This window comes from Oncorhynchus masou, chromosome 29 (assembly GCF_036934945.1).
Source record: "Oncorhynchus masou masou isolate Uvic2021 chromosome 29, UVic_Omas_1.1, whole genome shotgun sequence".
NCBI classification, from domain to species: Eukaryota; Metazoa; Chordata; class Actinopteri; order Salmoniformes; family Salmonidae; genus Oncorhynchus; species Oncorhynchus masou.
The window spans coordinates 65,205,474-65,224,979 of record NC_088240.1 but is presented as its reverse complement, the minus strand read 5'-3'; the positions used below and the strand labels follow the sequence as shown (position 1 = coordinate 65,224,979).

Sequence of the window (19,506 nt, the reverse complement as noted above, 5' to 3'; positions counted from 1 at the left end):
TAAGGACACAGACATAGTTAAAAGAACAAACCTGTTCTCTGTCCTCTCCCAGGTGTCCAGGTGGGCAGGTGACGGTGACAGACGAAACATCAGGCCACCACCGCTGTGTACCCTCCCCGTGTGGACCCTCAGCCTGCCGTAACAGGGGCACCTGCCACGCCCTGACCCCCGACAGCTGGCAGTGCCGTTGCCCCGAGGGGTTCAGAGGTCAGCGGTGTGAGGTGGGCCAGATGAAAGCCCACCGTATGGCCGCCCTCAGCCCGGGCTCCATCCTGGTCATCAGCATGTGTCTGCTCGTCTTCTTCGGTAAATATGGGCGACTAAAACCCTCTCTTCACATGACCTTTCACCCTTCATATAGTGAGCTGTTTTTACGGAACATTGAGCGTGCAACTTGTTATGGCTGCAATCCCAATACTGGGATCGATATGACAACTTCCAGTGAAAATAGAGGGCGCCAAATTCAAAACACAGAAATCTCATAATTACAATTCCTAAAACACACATTTGTCCTATCATTTTAAAGATAATCGTGTTGTTAATCCCACCAAAGGTTCCGATTTCAAATAGGCTTTTTAGCGAAAGCACTACAAACGATTATGTTAGATCTCCACCAAACCACAAAAAGCACAGCCATTTTCCAGCGAAATTTAGCATTCACAAAAAGCAGAAATAAAGGTGAAATTAATCACTAACCTTGAATTATCTTCATCAGATGACACTCTTGGGACTTCATGTTACACAATACAGGCATGTTTTGTTTGATAAAGTTCATATTTATATCAAAAAATCTGAGTTTACATTGGCTTATTAGATTCACTAGTTCCAAAAACATCAAGTGATTTTGCATAGCCACATTGTTTCAACAGAATTACTCATCATAAATGTAAATGATAATACAAGTTATACACATGGAATTATAGATATACCGCTCCTTAATGCAACCGCTGTGTCAGATTTCAAAAAAGGTTTACGGAAAAAGCAACACATGCAATAATCTGAGACGGAGCTCAGAACAGAAGCCAAATTAGCCGCCATGTTGGAGTCAACAGAAACCAGAAAATTATGATAAAGGTTTCCTTACCTTTGATGAACTTCATCAGAATGCAGTCCTAGGAATCCCAGGTCCACAATAAATGCTTGATTTGTTCGAAAATGTCCGTTATTTATGTCCAATTAGCTACTTTGGTTAGCACGTTTGGTAAACAATTCCAAAGTCACAAAGCGCGTCCACTATAACGTGACGAAATGTCCAAAAGTTCCGTAACAGTCAGTAGAAACATGCCAAACGATGTACTGAATGAGTCTTTAGAATGTTGTTTACATATATCTTGAATAACGTTCCAACCGGAGAATTAGAATGACTTCAGATGACCGGTGGAACGCAAGTCCTTCCCCTGTGAAAGCGCATGGTGAAAGCATGGTCAACTCGTGGCAGTGGTGACTATTTCCTGTGTCATTCGAACCCCCTTTACATTAGAGTCATAAGACAAAGTTCTATTGACTGTTGACATCTAGTGGAAGGCGTAGGAAGTGAAAACACATCCATATCTTGCTGTAATTTCAATGGGAGCTTGGTTGAAAATCTGCCACCCCCAGAAAAAAAAACAGGAAGTGGAATTTCTCAGGTTTTTGCCTGCTATATGAGTTCTGTTATACTCACAGACATAATTCAAACAGTTTTAGAAACTTCAGAGTGTTTTCCATCCAATACTAATAATATGCAAATATTAGCAACTATGACTGAGGAGCAGGCCGTTGAATATGGGCACCTCTCTGCACCTTTCATCCAAGCTACTCAATACTGCCCCTGCAGCCATAAGAAGTTAAAAGATCGAAAGGGTAGCCATTATAATACTGTCCATTCGCAGCATTGATAAACACTATATAGATAGATATGTAATTACAGTTGAAGTCGGAAGTTTACATACACTAAGGTTGGAGTCGTTATAACTAGTTTTTCAACCACTCCACAAATGTCTTGTTAACAACTGTAGTTTTGGCAAGTCGGTTAGGACATCTACTTTGTGCATGACACAAGTAATTTTTCCAAAAATTGTTTACAGACAGATTATTTCGCTTATTATTCACTGTATCACAGTTACAGTGGGTCAGAAGTACATATACTAAGTTGACTGTGCCTTTAAACAGCTTGGAAAATTCCAGAAAATTATGTCATGGCTTTAGAAGATTCTGATAGGCTAATTGACATCATTTGAGTTAATTGGAGGTCTACCTGTGGATGTATTTCAAGGCCTACCTCCAAACTCATTGCCTCTTTGCTTGACATCATGGGAAAATCAAAAGAAATCAGCCAAGACATCAGAACAATTGTAGGCCTCCCCAAGTCTGGTTCATCCTTGGGAGCAATTTCCAAACGCCTGAAGGTACCACGTTCATCTGTACAAATAATAGTACGCAAATATAAGCACCATGAGACCATGCAGCCGTCATACCGTTCAGGAAGGAGACGCGTTCTGTCTCCTAGTGATGAACGTACTTTGGTGCGAAAAGTGCAAATCAATCCCAGAACAACAGCAAAGGACCTTGTGAGATGCTGGAGGAAACAGGTACAAAAGCATCTATATCCACAGTAAAACGAGTCCTATATCGACATAACCTGAAAGGCTGCTCAGCAAGGAAGAAGCCACTGCTCCAAAACCGTCATAAAAAAGCCAGACTACGTTTTGCAACTGCACATGGGGACAAAGATTGTACTTTCTGGAGAAATGTCCTCTGGTCTGATGAAACAAAAATAGAACTGTTTGGCTATAATGACCATCGTTATGTTTGAAGGAAAATGAGGAGGCTTGCAAACCGGAGAACACCATCCCATGGGGGTGGCAGCATCAAGAGGGTGCTTTGCTGCAGGAGCGACTGGTGCACTTCACAAAATAGATGGCATCATGAGGTAGGAAAAGTATGCGGATATATTGAAGCAACATCTCAAGACATCAGTCAGAAAGTTAAAGCTTGGTCGCAAATGGGTCTTCCAAATTAACAATGACACCAAGCATACTTCCAAAGTTGTGGCAAAATGGCTCAAGGACAACAAAATCAAGGTATTGGAGTGGCCATCACAAAGCCCTGACCTCAATCCTATAGACAATTTGTGGGCAGAACTGAAAATGTGTGTTCGAGCAAGGAGGCCTACAAACCTGACTCAGTTACACCAGCTCTGTCAGGAGGAATGGGCCAGAATTCACCTAACTTATTGTGGGAAGCTTGTGGAGGGCTACCCAAAACGTTTGTCCCAAGTTAAACCATTTAAAGGCAATGCTACCAAATACTAATTGAGTGTATGTAAACTTCTGACCCACTGGGAATGTGATGAAATAAATAAAAGCTGAAATAAATCATTCTCTCTACTATTATTCTGAGATTTCACATTCTTAAAATAAAGTGGTGATCCTAACTGACCTAAGACACAGGATTTCTACTAGGATTAAATGTCAGGAATTGTGAAAAACTGAGTTTAAATGTATTTGGCGAAGGTTATGTAAACTTCCGACTTCAACTGTAGATGTATGTCGAAGCGAGGGCAGGGGAAATAGACTAGAGACTAGAGGGCCATTCAGTGACATGTGACGGGTAGCGAGGTTTGTATGAGCCTCTGACGGGTATGGCTGTGTGATGTCAGACTGGCCCCCGAGGGCCCCTCTGTCAACGCTGACGGCCCTGATACACGACGTAGAGAGATCATAGCCCCATGCCAGGGAAAGGAGAGGGGGATGAGAAGACTAACATAAACATCTGAGTGCTAAAACTAGAAACGTCAAGCGAGATGAGGAAAAGGGTGAAGTAGCTGCAGTGGTGAATGTCTACAAATCAGTGATATATGATGGTTAGACTTGCAGGGAGAGTGAGGAGGGGAAATTGAGAGAGATGGAATGAAGGGAGAGGGGAAAAGACCGTGTAGGATTGCCTGAGGGACAGCAGATGGCCAACAGAAGACAAGAGGTGAACGTGAAACGGATAGGTTTTGCTTCATCTCTTTCCCTTTTTTCCCAACACTCAGATGCATGTAGAGTACAGTAGTGTTATCTCTCCATCTCTTCCATCCACTATAATGACTGAACTGTTGCCTTTATCTGTGTCCTGTAGCTGTGCTGGTAGCTGTGACAGTGTGGAACCAGAAGGGCAGTCGTAGTAAGTTCCAGAAGAGGGGCGTGTACCACATCCCTGCAGAACACCAGAGCTGGGAGGACATCAGAGAGAACATCCTCAACTACAACGAGGAGGGAGGAGGAGAGCAGGACCAGGTACACACACACACACATACATACATACACACATACATACACACACACACACACACACACACACACACACACACACACACACACATACAAACACAAATCAAATCACATTTATTTATATAGCCCTTCGTACATCAGCTGATATCTCAAAGTGCTGTACAGAAACCCAGCCTAAAACCCCAAACAGCAAGCAAGGCAGGTGTAGAAGCACGGTGGCTAGGAAAAACTCCCTAGAAAGGCCAAAACCTAGGAAGAAACCTAGAGAGGAACCAGGCTATGTGGGGTGGCCAGTCCTCTTCTGGCTGTGCCGAGTGGAGATTATAACAGAACATGGCCAAAATGTTCAAATGTTCATAAATGACCAGCATGGTCAATAATAATAAGGCAGAACAGTTGAAACTGGAGCAGCAGCACGGCCAGGTGGACTGGGGACAGCAAGGAGTCATCATGTCAGGTAGTCCTGGGGCATGGTCCTAGGGCTCAGGTCCTCCGAGAGAGAAAAAGAAAGAAAGGAGAGAATTAGAGAACGCACACTTAGATTCACACAGGACACAGAATAGGACAGGAGAAGTACTCCAGATATAACAAACTGACCCTAGCCCCCCGACACATAAACTACTGCAGCATAAATACTGGAGGCTGAGACAGGAGGGGTCAGGAGACACTGTGGACCCATCCAAGGACACCCCCGGACAGGGCCAAACAGGAAGGATATAACCCCACCCACTTTGCCAAAGCACAGCCCCCACACCACTAGAGGGATATCTAGTAAACACACACACAGGTCAGACATTTCAGCACAGTGAAATGATCTATGTTACTGTTCATTGACATGAATTTCTAAATTGACCACAAGATAGTACCATTTACTTATTTTCATACTTATGTTTTTAATTTGATGCCATTTCATCCCTCCAGAATGCCTATGATATCACAGAGCTGAAGAGGCCCCTGTGTTCCAGCCTGTCCCAGTCCTCATCCTGCACCACCGCCCCTCTCATCAAGTCCTCCCAGGGCTCCCAGGAGGAGGTACACCCTGCTGGCTCAGCCTGCAGCTCAGGGACCCCCTACCTCCACATCCCCCACCACCACCACCGCCATCATCACCACGCTAGCAATGCTAGCTATACGAATGATAGTAATGATGCGCATGCTAGCTCCGTGGGCCACTGCCCCATGGACTTCAAGAGCTACGTGGCGCATATCATCTGGGAGGCCGACAACGACAGTCAGGAGTTCCCGCCGGACAGCTATCATGTCTGGAGCATCGAGGGCGCCGGGTCCCCAGTCGGTAGCCTCAGCTCGCTGGGTTCTGCTATCTCCCACGATACAGCAGAGGAAGAGGAGGGAGCAGCCTTCAGCTTCGACCGGCTATCCCACTGGGGGGACAAGTTTGAGGCTCTAAGCGAAATGTACAAGCGACCGGCGCTGGCACTGACATACAGGGACGCTTTGTGTTACAGCCAGAGTCAGAGGAGCCATAGTCAGGACAACCTGCCACACCCTTTTTAGGGTATTCATAAACCACAACATCATACACTGCAACATTGACTGACTTAGTTCCTGCTAGTGATTGTGTCTGGTGTGTCAATGATGGTTGGTTGTAAGGGAAACAAAGCACACAGAAAAGTGGCTCCTGTTGTTTTTTTCTTCATGTTGACAGGTTTGCTGATGCTTTATGTGGTGGAAGAGAGATTACAAGTCTTAGTGAGATGAATTTATTTATTCCGTTTTATTTCTCTCGGTGAAGTGTTGAAACTGTATTTATTTTAGCTCTGAAATGATGTTGAACCAACGGGGACAATGTTGTTCTTCTACATTATAAGGACTTTGAACTTAGTATGTCAAATGTATATGTTACCGGTACCCATTTATTTTGTATTCTAACGTTTTTGTTTCAGACATCCTATTGGATAAAGATAGTCATGCCAGGGAAACGGGCAAATGGAGAAGCTCTGATTTGTTCCTTTATGACATTCTATCCTGTGACAATATATATTAACAGCATTTTTGCCCTACACAGGGGGAGTTCACCTTCTTCAGTTGAGCAGGAGGTAGATATGATCTCTAGGAGGAACCTTAAATAACTAAAGGAAAATGGATTAGACGAAGAAAGCAGTCAATCGTGTTGCTTATTCCTTGATATGTGAAGTTATGAGTAACTCATATGCAGGAGGTTCTAGACTATTGTCAAATACTTTCCCTTTCAATCACGGTCTAATTGCACTAATGGATGATTCTCAGTGTTAATTGCAGAATCCATTTACCCAAACATAAGTACAAACCTTAAAATGCTTAGAATGGTAAAAGCATTGTTTATATGCCTGGTGAGAAACCTTCACTTGGCATCAATTATGTGTATTATAGAATATAGTGATGGGTTTCAGATAGGAAATATTTTTATACTCCAATATAGATATAATGAACCCAACACTTGTGGTGCACTGTGTTGATGTGTCTTACAAGGATGTGCTCCTTTCTTCTGTTTCTAGCTCTATGTTGGTTCAGAGATGGTGTTGTGTGATGCCAATCATTTCTGAAACTTCCTGTCCTATCGTCTTGGAAACAAGAGGGCAGGATGACCCCACAGTGTCCTGACAACGCCTGATGAATGTATTGTGCTAAAGGAGACAGGACATACAGGGAGGGGTTGGCTGGGGAGGAATAGTTGTGAGTAGTCAAAGAAAAGTCGAACAGTACAATCACAGAAACTCCATTGCTGACAATTATTTTACAAATGATCTGATTGAAATGGATGTATGTTTTTTGCCGTAGATAGACAGAAACTCCCCAAAACTAGCTCTCCAAAATGTCTTCACTTTACAATTTTGTTCTTGATCATTCTTATGTATGATAAGCTATATAAACAAATATCTCATTTTCTCCATGGCTGTAGAGTTACTGTGATGCACAGTGGGGACAAAGTGAGAACCAGGAACACCTCACTAACAAACACACTGATAAAATCCCTTCTGGCTATTGTCTCCACATTTCAAATTACTGGGGGTGCGTTTTGTACACTGGTGTTTGGTCCAATTATCGACTGCATCCTTAAATTTTTTCCCCCATATAACTTAACTGCAGTTGCTATGTTTGCATATATTAACCTAAAATTATAGATACAATGGATAAATGTGGTTGCAGTCGTTCAGTGATTTTGATCAGGACACACATGGACTCCAGAACTCACAAGCCCAGTAAGGCTTCACTCCTCGCAGCCCAGCGTCCCTACTTACTGTATTCAGGACTCAAGGTTCTTGCCCCCATGTTATTATGTATAAATAATGTACATATCTAACGTTTTATAGCAACCTAACGTCAGATATTCATTTTGTATATTACTTTTATTAAAAATAGCTTTTCTTCAAGGCATTGCATTTGGTTTTGTAACTTTCTTTGTCCAGTAACTCCATCTCTATTATATGGAAACTGTTAATGAACCATGGCCCAGGCTTTATCAGGACATAGCACTGTATGAGAGAAGGTTCAACAACAGTGATTAAGGGGATGAGAAATACAGCCAGGATTATTCTTAATATAGGGACATACTGCCCTCTGGTGGTGTAATCTGCAGCTCCTAAAGGCACAGTGAGGCAGTTTTAGATCTCTACATGAAATACATGAAAAATAATGTATTTGGTCAAATTATATTATGTTCAATTTGTTATAGTTTCTCTCAAGGATTTAAAAAAATATTCCTACTGAAGATGTGTCATAGATAATATGGGCTATTTGTACGTGGAGATGGTAGCACATGTACGTTAAATTGGAAAATGAAAGAAACATAAAAGTGAAGGACTCATTATGCAGTTGGGTTGGGGGTGGGGGGAGAGGGTCTCTTTGTCAGGGTTGGTTTAAGAGGGATGGGTGGGGGGTTACAATAACTCTGGCATGTAGAGGTGGGGGCCATGCATTCCCAGGCCAACACAATAACCTCTCACAACCTAGACTTGGGGAGGGGAGAGAGAGCGGCCCACGGCTGCCTTGCTGTCCCACTGCCTGCCTCCTAGACTACCCCCTCAAACACAGACACACACAAACACGCTGGCCTCACAGTAGAGACATGCATCATCACACACAGACACCCGAGCGGAGCTGACTGACCAGGGGCCACTGTCACTGTTCAGTCCTTTCAGGGTGGGGGACATTAGGGGTACTAGAGATAGGACTGGGGCAATTTTTCATAAAGGCGCAGTGCAGTCAAAAACGTAATATTCCTGTGTTTAATATACAGTACATTTCCACACTATGAGGTTGGAATAATACAGTGAAATTATGAAAATAATGACCTTTTAGTGTAAGAGCTGTTTGAAAAGACTGCCTGAAATAGCCTGTTTTGGTGGGATGGAGTTTTGACCTGCCTGGTGACAGAGGCGGTGGATTAGTTAGACCAAAAAGAAAGTTCAAAACCTCTCTGCCAATAACAGATTGTTTCCCCCTCTCAACTCAGACCATTCCCACAGTCTGAGAAACATTGTTGCTTGAGAAATTGCTGTTTGCTCAGCAGCTATTTAAGTTTTTACCATTATCACAGTAAGTTAATTGTTACCCTGAAATGACTTGATATTGAGATAAAAATGGCTGCATTGGACCTTTAACACAATCACAGATTACTGAGTTTTACAGCTGCTTTGGCCCACTTTTTAACCTAATGTTCAATAGATTAGTGTCCCTCTGGTTTCAACACCCTTCAATACTGGAGTGAAGTTGAGCACTTCATTGAGACTTAACCCGTCTGTCACGGTTAAGGCTTCTTTTACACAACCTGTCATTGGAGTAGTAGTGTTCCCCTCCCCCGCAGAACAGTCCCATGGCATGTGTAAACATGAAATGCCAGACCCAAGACGAGGCCTGATAAGGATACTGTAGTAATGCAAAGCACATGTTAAAAGTGCAGGCCTCATCTTTATAACACCATCATTCTGTGAAAAATGGCTTATGTCTGAGGACCCGAAGGGGTGATGCTCACACCTCACGTTTGTTGAAGGAAAGGCGATGTTCGTCCCATTTCAGATGGAAAGAGGACTTCTCCAGTCTATGTAAGAGGTAGCATTGTGTATGGATCTTGTGGCTTGATTCATTCAAGTTAGACCAGTTCTAAATGTCACTCCCTCGCAATTCACAAGATTTTAACAAACCATAGTCGAACAAGTCCAAGGCAAATGCTGCCATTGCAATGCCAACCATAAAAGCAGGCAAAATGCACATGTCATTTATTCAAGACAATTCCATTAGAAAACATAACTTTCAGTTTATGTACATAACATATATACATTAATATTTCATTTAGTTTAAACATGGTTTTGTATACTGCTGCCTCAGCAAGCATCTGCACAACACTGAAGGGTTCAGTTGACAGTCACAGGTTTGCTAGACTGACTGGGTTGGAGCCCTGCACTGGTACCTCTGGGTTCTCAAGTCTTCACATCATCACCATAGTAGTTCAACTAAAGGCCACGGACAGGCTAGCGCAAAACTACAACATTTCATATGTAACTGCATTATACCGGGTTTTCCGCCCAATAACAGAGTCATAAATAACATGCATCCGTGACAAATGGTTTGCCTTTGGCATTGTGAAAGACCTGAATTCATAGCCCTATGAATGTATATGGACATAAAAACATTGTAAGGCTTAAATGTACAAATAAATACAATGTTAAAATTAAATAGTTGTAAGTCAGTCCAAAGGGTCTAAATCAAACTACTGAAGTCAAGTTGTCCAGGAATGTGTTGTGGCAGGAGAATGCAATGAGTCGTTCACAGTGTGGTGAGAATCCACAGTGAGTCGTTCACAGTGTGGTGAGAATCCACAGTGAGTCGTTCACAGTGTGGTGAGAATCCACAGTGAGTCGTTCACAGTGTGGTGAGAATCCACAATTCCAAAAACAGTGTTTTAAGAAGGTTGTGTAGTAAACAGTTAGCCCTGCACTACCCTTTCAAACAGCTCAAATGTTTAAAATGTCACCAGAGCAAACATCAAGACTGCTTTCAGTGTTACTGTATGGCTGAGCATTTCCAGGAGCACCCAGATTTAAACTACACAGCACCAGATACACAATGTTAAGAGACTGAGTTAAGTAACTCAACTGTGAGCATTATGTACCAATTCAACTCAAATAATGAGCTTTTTAGCCATCAAAACATCCCATGTCTTGAGATGTTCAGCTTCAAGTAACAGAGGGGGAGCAGCAGACATGCTTTCCTATGGAGAAAGGCTTGAGTCAACGCAAATGATCTCCATGTAAAATTAAAATTCAAATTCTGGGGATTAAGACTGCGAGAACAGGGTCTTTGTTGCAATCATTTGACAAAATAAGTCAATATAGTAACCATGAGCTGATTTCCATGGTTGTACTGCATATATATACAGCTTGGTATAAAAAGTAAACTCCTTTTAACATGCTACACAAAGGTGAGTTCTTCCCAAAAGCTAATTTGATTGGTCACATGAGGATGAGGTTCCGAAGTTAAGTTTCCCAGCCTCTGGCTGGTCAGGCATGACATCTAGGGAATTTTCCCTTCATCTGGTTGGCCAGAAGATCAACACAAGGAGACCCTGGGGCTCAGTGATTGGCTGGTTTCTCTGTGCTTTTTGGTGGAGTCAATATCCCTCCTATGGCAGAAGGTGATAGTCTGTCTTGGCTGTCCGGTTGCCTCTGGTGAGCGTCGCTCTGCAACAGACATGATTCAATAGAACAATGAACATTTTGAATGCGCAGTTCTATTCTTTTTTTATAAATATGACTTTGTAGCACAAAATGGCTGCCCGTGCATCACCAAGATGGCTGCAATACATGTCTGGGTGAAAGACTTGACTCCCAAACACTGGTAGAGATACTCTAAACAGCCAACAGTGAGCAGCCATTCTGGTTGTGTTCTTTGAATATTGTACCCATTGCAACCCTTGAAAATGTGGTGAGCCCTCACCAGCATGGACAGGTAGTCTACGTGGGTCTGGATGTTGTGTCTTTCGTCAGTCGTCACTTTCTTAAAGTCCTTGAGCTCTGCTCTGGGACAGGCGCTGACCGTGCGCATAAAGGGGGTCATCCACTGGACACAGGGAGCAATACTATCCCACGTCAGACCTGCACAGAAACAGACATTAGTAACTATGTAATAACACAGGAGGGCTGTGGCGTTCTAGGGGCCAACCCATGTACACAATGTCAAATCAATGCTTACCTGATACTTTGTGGACAACGTCAAATGAGAAAAAATGGCAGAAGGCAGCAGCAGCCAGAATCCCATACTGGTAATCCAGACAGTTGATGTCCAGAATGGCCAGGTCTAAAAGCTGTAACATGAAGAGACCAGGACAACCATTAAAACAGTTGTAGGGAAGCTGAAAACCTTCCATGACAGTCAAGTGTCAGGAGGAAAAGTAAAACCTGGGGGGGGTGGGGGGGCCTAGTGGACTCACCTGTGTGATCTGGATGTAGGTGTCCTGAGAGAACTGAGGTACCAGGAAGTTGACACCATCCTTTAGGGACTCCACCTGAGCATAGAGCTTCAGCCATGTGATCACCGTCTCTGGACACAGGTTCCAGTTCAGCGCCTGATGGAGGAGAGTCATTAAGTCATATGTGACAACTGAATTAGTACAGTGTTGGGCACAGGGTGTTTCTTACCTTCAACATGACAAGTTCCATCTCCAGGATCGCTTCCTCCTCACAGGCTCCGTCAGTAACGTAGGCAAACTCATGGAGCTTTGGAGGGTAGATTTCCTGAGGGACATAAACGGGGAACAATTAGACGTGAGAATTAAAAAAAAAAAGTGCTAACGACATCTTATTAATTTGTTGACAGTATAAACTAAAGCAGTGGTCACCATCCAGAAGAGGACGTTACACCTACCTCTATCTTCGATGCGATGAAGAGGGCTGTGATTCCTATGAGCTGCAGTCGGTCCTTCGCCATATCATCCTGTGTCAGCATGAAGCGGTCAAAGAAGTCCTGGGCCAGATAAGCAGTCTCTCGATGCAGAGTGTACACCTCACTCACCTACAACACAGGACAAAACAGGGATGGGTTAGACACTCACCTCTGTACAAATCCTGTGGCACTATAGTAAACAAGTCAAAGTATTGGACATGTAGAACCCCTGAGATAATGACTATGGAGGTGGAGTATCAGACCTTTGGCTCATGCGTATCCAGTTCAGAGGTCGACCGATTAATCGGAATGGCCGATTTCAAGTTCTCATAATCGGAAATCAGTATTTTTGGGCGCCGATAAAAATGTTTGTAGCTTTATTTAACTAGGCAAGTCAGTTAAGAACACGTTCTTATTATCAATGACAGTTAACCCACTGTTCCTAGGCTTTGTTTAGGGGGAAGAACGACAGGGGGTCTAATCTTGCAACCTTACAGTTAACTAGTCCAATGCTCTAACCACCTGCCTCATTTACTCCACGAGGAGCCAGCCTGTTACGTGATTGCAGTAGAAGCAAAGGTAAGTTGCTAGCTAGCATTAAACTTACAAAAAACAATCATAATCACTAGTTAAACTAGTAATATCATCAACCATGTGTAGTTATCTAGCGTGTCCTGCGTTGCATATAATCGATGCAACGCAGGGGGATGATTTGACAAAGCGCATTTGTGAAAAAAGCACAATCGGTTGATGACTGTGCCTAACCATAAACACCAATGCCTGTCTTAAAATCAATACACAGAAGTATATAATTTTTAAACCTGCATATTTAGCTAAAAGAAATCCAGGTTAGCAGGCAATATTAACCAGGTGAAATTGTGTCACTTCTCTTGCATTCATTACACGCAGTCAGGGTATATGCAACAGTTTGGGCAGCCTGGCTCATTGCGAATGTATTTACCAGAATTTTATGTAATCATGACATAACATTGAAGGTTGTGCAATGTAACAAGAATATTTAGACTTAGGAACGCCACCCGTTAGATAAAATACGGAAAGGTTACGTATTTCACTGAAATAAACGTTTTGTTTTTAGATTATAGTTTCCGGATTCGACCATATTAATGACCAAAGGCTCGTATGTCTGTGCGTTATAGTGGTATAATTAAGTCTATGATTTGATAGAGCAGTCTGAGCGATGGTAGGCAGCAGCAGGCTCGTAAGCTTTCTTTCAAAAAGCACTTTAGTGCATTTTGCCAGCAGCTCTTCGCAAGCACAGCGCTGTTTATGACTTCCAGCCTAATGGCTGGTGTAACTGATGTGAAATGGCTGGCTAGTTAGTGGGATGCGCGCTAATAGCGTTTCAAACATCACTCCCTCTGAGACTTGGAGTGGTTGTTCCCCTTGCAGAGGGCTCTTGTGGAGCGATGGGTAACGATGCGTCGAGGGTGGCTGTTGTCGTTGTGTTCCTGGTTCGAGCCCAGGGAGGAGCGAGGAGAGGGACAGAAGCTATACTGTTACTCTGGCAATACCATAGTGCCTATAAGAACATCCAATAGTCAAAGGTATATGAAATACAAATGGTAAGAGAGAAATTGTCCTATAAATACTATATTAACTACAACCGAAAACCTCTTACCTTGGAATATTGAAGTGTTAAAAGGAACCACCAACGTTCATATGTTCTCATGTTCTGAGTAAAGACCTCAAACATAAGCTTTCTACTTCTCCAACACAAATTTAACAGGTTTCATTATTTATGAGGCTAAATGGATTTTTATTGATGTATTAAGTTAAAATAAGTGTTCATTCAGTATTGTTGTAATTGTCATTACAAATAAATATCGGATTCTGCTTTTTTTGGTCCTCCAATAATCGGTCGACCTCTAATCCAGTTATGGCAAATACAAGAGCATAGATGGGTACAAGTAACAGGCCCAAGATTGAATAGAGTACAGCAAGTAATTTCAGAGACACATGTACCTCCAAAAGCCAGTCCAGGAGAATGGCCCTCATCTTGGGCTTTAGTTTGGGGTGCTGCTGTAGGAAGCCCTTGTCATGGACATACTTCAGCTCCTTGTTCAGCATCTTAATCCACACGTCATCCGAGCTGGCCCAGCTGCCAAGGGGAAACACACCGGTCTTAACAGGACATCCGGTGTACACTGGCATTGACTGAGGCCCAAAACCAGATACTGAATGTTTGTCATCAATAGTCAAACATGAAAAGGGCAAAAAGTAGCCAATTTCTAAAGTTTCTCTAGTTGCAGGTCTACTTCCACCCTGACCATGTGTTTAAGATTGGCATTGATAGTAGAGTGCCATGTAAAAAATGACATTCAGAGTTTTCCTTAGTAGTATTATGGGGGGGGGGGGGGTACAGTTTAGGAACAAAGACATGGGAGCAGTTGCCACCAACGAGGTGTAAATGGAATTTGGGCCAAGCCCCTTCAACACACACACAGTACCTGAGGCAGGGCAGCGGTGAGGTCTTGATGAAGATGTTCTTGAATCGGAACTGTTTGAAGCCAGACAGGTCTCTGGTCATCACAAGCTCCTTGTGTGGTGTTTCTACAAGGACACATGGACTTGCCCCTTCTTCTGACCACCGTTTCTAGAGAGAAAAGGCACCAAATTCACTCTTTTCATCAGCATATAGTCACATAAGCAGCGAATGCAGATGAATAAGCATGCATTTACGAGTGAAAATTCCATATAGCCAACAGAGCCATCATTAACAAAAAGGTCACAGTATGCTACGCACAGTGAAAAGTACCAAACTGTTCAAAGCTATAGTACACATGAACTTGAAAAAAAACACCAAAAAGAGAATGATTATTTTAATGGTGACAGAAACGGTATTGATACGCGTTCCATAGTGTATACAAAACAAAGAACGCAATGCGATTTAGATCAGGCGGGGAGGAGAAAGGGAGGGACAGACAAAACGCGGGGTTATTGCGCGCTGTCTAACCCAGTGACAACGCTACATACACACACGGCTAGTTCATTCTCAACAATTACTTCTACATCCATGCGAATTTATGTACCAGTTCACCGCTATATTCTCCCACGTGTTTTACAGTCATCAATCACTGGCAGAACTTGGTAACGTTAATTGGTTGAATAAACAAGCAACCAACCTGTATTTCATAGCTTTGTTTCTTCACTGCGGGTGGCATCTTTTTTGATGTCTGAAAAGTAAACGGACAATACCATTAGCTGTAGTTCTTATTTGGCTTAAAATCAAAATATAAACAATACCGCTACACTAATGGTTAAAAATAACACTGCTAGCTAATTGAACAAACCTCAGATTTTCTTTTTCGTGTGATCTTGACATTCTGTTCCGGTGCGTTCTCATCTCTTGCTTGTAATGTGATGCGACCACTGGAAGGACAGAACTTTTAGCGGCAGCAAGCAGTCAACATACTAATTGTTTTCAAACATGTACAAATATTCAATTTTAAAGTTCGCTTGCAATCATGCTTGTTGATAACGATGCTTTATTACAGTGTGGCTTCCCATACCTGCGTCTAACGTTAGCCATTCTGTCAATTGAAGGCTTCAGAGTTCCACTGAAAAGGAGACAGGGCGAAAACATTGTTAAAATGGCAAAGATAAGATTATTTGTACAAACTCTAAACTCACAAGTTCAAAACATGATTGGATAATAAAAGGCTGTTTTTGTCCGGGCGGTAAAATGGTATGCCAAATGGGTAGAGGGTTGAGCTTGTGAGTACCGTCCTCAATTCCACAAAGAAATCTGCCACAAATTGCATAAAATCTACTGTATCCATAGTCCCAATGTTATGTCAGAAACCCTGGTAATAACTTACATTGTTATTGTTAACGAAATTAACCATATGATAATTATTTTTGATGGTTTGTGAAACCCAACTACGCGCCAATTTCTCGAAGCGGGAGGATTTGGACAGTCACTATGGCTAGCTACAGTAGCTCCCCAGTGAACCAATTTTACCTCCAATACATCAATATTAAAACAACGTTCATATAAATAGATAAAATATGATACTTAAATAATGTATTGCAATAGCAATAATTCAACAATGCTAGGTAACATTTGCATGATGTAGTTTCCTGTCTAGCAAAGTTACTGGCTAAACTACCTTTATGCCACGTCCATGAAAAGCAGTGGTGGCTTGCGTGTTAACGTTAAATATCAAGCAAAGTTGATAACAAAGACAGCGTCAAACCAATGTGAAGAAAGATATGTATTGTCTTATCAAATCAACTAACTAATGTTTACCAGACAGTTTGCTAACGTTACCAGTCGCCCTTGCAATTTGGTTTCTTTTCCAGATTTTTTGAAAAAAACAATATCCCAATGAACCGAGTGTTCCCCATCGACATAGTAGCTTTACCACTAATTTTCAGAATAAACTCCTGAGAATTATAGCTAGCTAAATAAATGAGCAAACAATTCCTCTCCAGCTCCTTACCCTCAGAAATGAATGAACGAATAATGATCAGCTGGCGCGCCGGCGCCAATCTTTATATATCTGACTATTCCATGGCAAGTGCGCATGTGTGTTCCCGGTTCATTTCAACGCGCTAAATGTTCAAATCTGAATTCCATTTATTGCAAATAAGAAAGCGAACATTCTGTTTTGTTTCCCGAGAATTAATACATTTGATCACGTGTTTGTGATCTTTATTAGGGACGTTCGCTCATCGACTTTGTATGGATGGCGGATCTAGTTTGCACAAGAGGGGTTTATATTTTTTGGGGGAAAGGGCGCATTCCTTATTTCCCGGTTAACTTTAAACGACGCAGTAGGCGTTGAGTTAGCCTTTACATGTGGTCAAGTATATATAAAAAAACGTTTAAGCTCTATTTTCTTATTTTTTCTCTGCAAGAATAACACTTCCGTATTACAGGTCCACCTATGGGAGAGGTTTCAAACTCTCTTAGCCAATCAGAGGAAGGTCAGGAGAAACAACGTGGTCTTCCTTCAAAATGTAAACAACCCGAGATGAAGACAGCGTGGAGCGCTGTCATACTGAAACAGGAAGATTCTTACGTTTCAACGCAGATATTATATGCTGATTGTTATTGTACGTAGATTGAGGTTGGTTGAAGCTTTTTTCACTCCTCTTCTAGCAAATGCATTATTTGTTATACTGGACCCGTCCAAATAGTGACATCTACCCCCAGAGGGTAGTATCATGTACAGTGGGGCAAAAAAGTATTTAGTCAGCCACCAATTATGCAAGGTCTCCCACTAAAAAAGATGAGAGGCCTGTAATTTTCATCATAGGTACACTTCAACTATGACAGACAAAATTAGAAAAAAAAATCCAGAAAATCACATTGTAGGACTTTTAATGAAATTAAATGCAAATTATGGTGGAAAATAAGTATTTGGTCAATAACAAAAGTTTATCTCAATACTTTGTTATATACCCTTTGTTGACAATGACAGAGGTCAAACGTTTTCTGTAAGTCTTCACAAGTTTTTCACACACTGTTGCCGGTATTTTGGCCCATTCCTCCATGCAGATCTCCTCTAGAGCAGTGATGTTTTGGGGCTGTTGTTGGGCAACACAGACTTTCAACTCCCTCCAAAGATTTTCTATGGGATTGAAATCTGGCTAGGCCACTGGCTAGGCCACTCCAGGACCTTGAAATGCTTCTTTGTCATGCTGAAAGACCCAGCCACGTTTCATCTTTCATCTTCAATGCCCTTGCTGATGGAAGGAGGTTTTCACTCAAAATCTCACGATACATGGCCCCATTCATTCTTTCCTAGACGGATCAGTAGTCCTGGTCCCTCTGCAGAAAAACAGCCCCAAAGCATGATGTTTCCACCCCCATGCTTCACAGTAGGTATGGTGTTCTTTGGATAAAACTCAGTATTCTTTGTCCTCCAAACACGATGAGTTGAGTTTTACCAAAAAGTTATATTTTGGTTTCATCTGAGCATATGACATTCTCCCAATCTTCTTCTGGATCATCCAAATGCTCTCTAGCAAACTTCAGATGGGCCTGGACATGTACTGGCTTAAGCAGGGGGACACGTCTGGCACTGCAGGATTTGAGTCCCTGGCGGTGTAGTGTGTTACTGATGGTAGGCTTTGTTACTTTGGTCCCAGCTCTCTGCAGGTCATTCACTAGGTCCCCCCATGTGGTTCTGGGATTTTTGCTCACCGTTCTTGTGATCATTTTGACCCCACAGGGTGAGATCTTGCGTGGAGCCCCAGATCGAGGAAGATTATCAGTGGTCTTGTATGTCTTCCATTTCCTAATAATTGCTCACACAGTTGATTTCTTCAAACCAAGCTGCTTACCTATTGCAGATTCAGTCTTCCCAGCCTGGTGCAGGTCTGCAATTTTGTTTCTGGTGTCATTTGACAGCTCTTTGGTCTTGGCCATAGTGGAGTTTGGAGTGTGACTGTTTGAGGTTGTGGACAGGTGTCTTTTATACTGATAACAAGTTCAAACAGGTGCCATTAATACAGGTAATGAGTGGAGGACAGAGGAGCCTCTTAAAGAAGAAGTTACAGGTCTGTGAGAGCCAGAAATCTTGCTTGTTTATAGGTGACCAAATATTTATTTTCCACCATAATTTGCAAATAAATTCATTAAAAATCCTACAATGTGATTTTCTGGATTTTATTTTCTAATTTTGTCTGTCATAGTTGAAGTGTACCTATGATGAAAATTACAGGCCTCTCATCTTTTTAAGTGGGAGAACTTGCACAATTGGTGGCTGACTAAATACTTTTTTGCCCCACTGTATACCTACCTATACCACATTTTCTTACTAAACCATGTTTGCCTATACCGTATATAGTAAAGAAGGATCAAGGAATTACATGGCATTTTTTTTAAATATATAAGCTTGCAACAACCAAAAGCATAAAGTTGAGCTTTTTTAATGAATCAGAAAATCAACATTTATTTCTGGTTGCTTAGCTGGCCAATTGTTGGATTCCACTTTGTATAGCATACCCCTCCGATTTCAACACAGAATAAACATTATTATTATACATTATTCAATGTTATAGCCTTTAAAACAAGTGTATAGGATTATTTTATCAGAGTTATTGTTTTCTGGGTCACTGTTTATTTTCTGAAGTGTTGAATTAGTTGTTTGTTTGTAATAGTTATTGAAGATCTTCCTGGCAACTACTTTGCCCTGTTGTGATTGGTCAAACATTCGTGATAACTCGTTCTCAATTGTTTGATGAAGCCCATCTTTTAAACGTTTTATTATGCTTTAATATTGCTGTGCAAAGCAGTTACGTACTCTTCATTCAGAACTCATGAGAATGTCATACTGAAAGTAACATCTCAGCTCGGTGTCATAAAGGGCTAGGTTTGGAAATTAAGTCCAGCCTGGCTGTG

General features: G+C 42.0%; 1 protein-coding gene and 1 pseudogene across 1 annotated transcript; one reads left to right on the top strand and one right to left on the bottom strand.

Moving 5' to 3' along the window:
* The window catches only part of LOC135520299 (neural-cadherin-like), a 146,381-nt pseudogene extending 138,750 nt beyond the window's left edge, over positions 1-7,631 (top strand).
* A 1,824-nt stretch (positions 7,632-9,455) lies between these two features.
* LOC135520300 (G1/S-specific cyclin-E2-like) lies at positions 9,456-16,653 on the bottom strand. The gene is made up of 12 exons (XM_064945733.1): positions 16,598-16,653; positions 15,665-15,712; positions 15,446-15,524; positions 15,278-15,328; positions 14,603-14,748; positions 14,118-14,253; positions 12,117-12,263; positions 11,891-11,986; positions 11,683-11,817; positions 11,445-11,556; positions 11,190-11,347; positions 9,456-10,933 (listed from the first exon to the last, which is right to left on the bottom strand). Exons 2-12 carry the CDS (start codon positions 15,682-15,684, stop codon positions 10,826-10,828), a joined length of 1,188 nt encoding a protein of 395 aa, XP_064801805.1. The 5' UTR covers positions 15,685-15,712; positions 16,598-16,653; the 3' UTR covers positions 9,456-10,825.
* Positions 16,654-19,506: the final 2,853 nt, after the last annotated feature.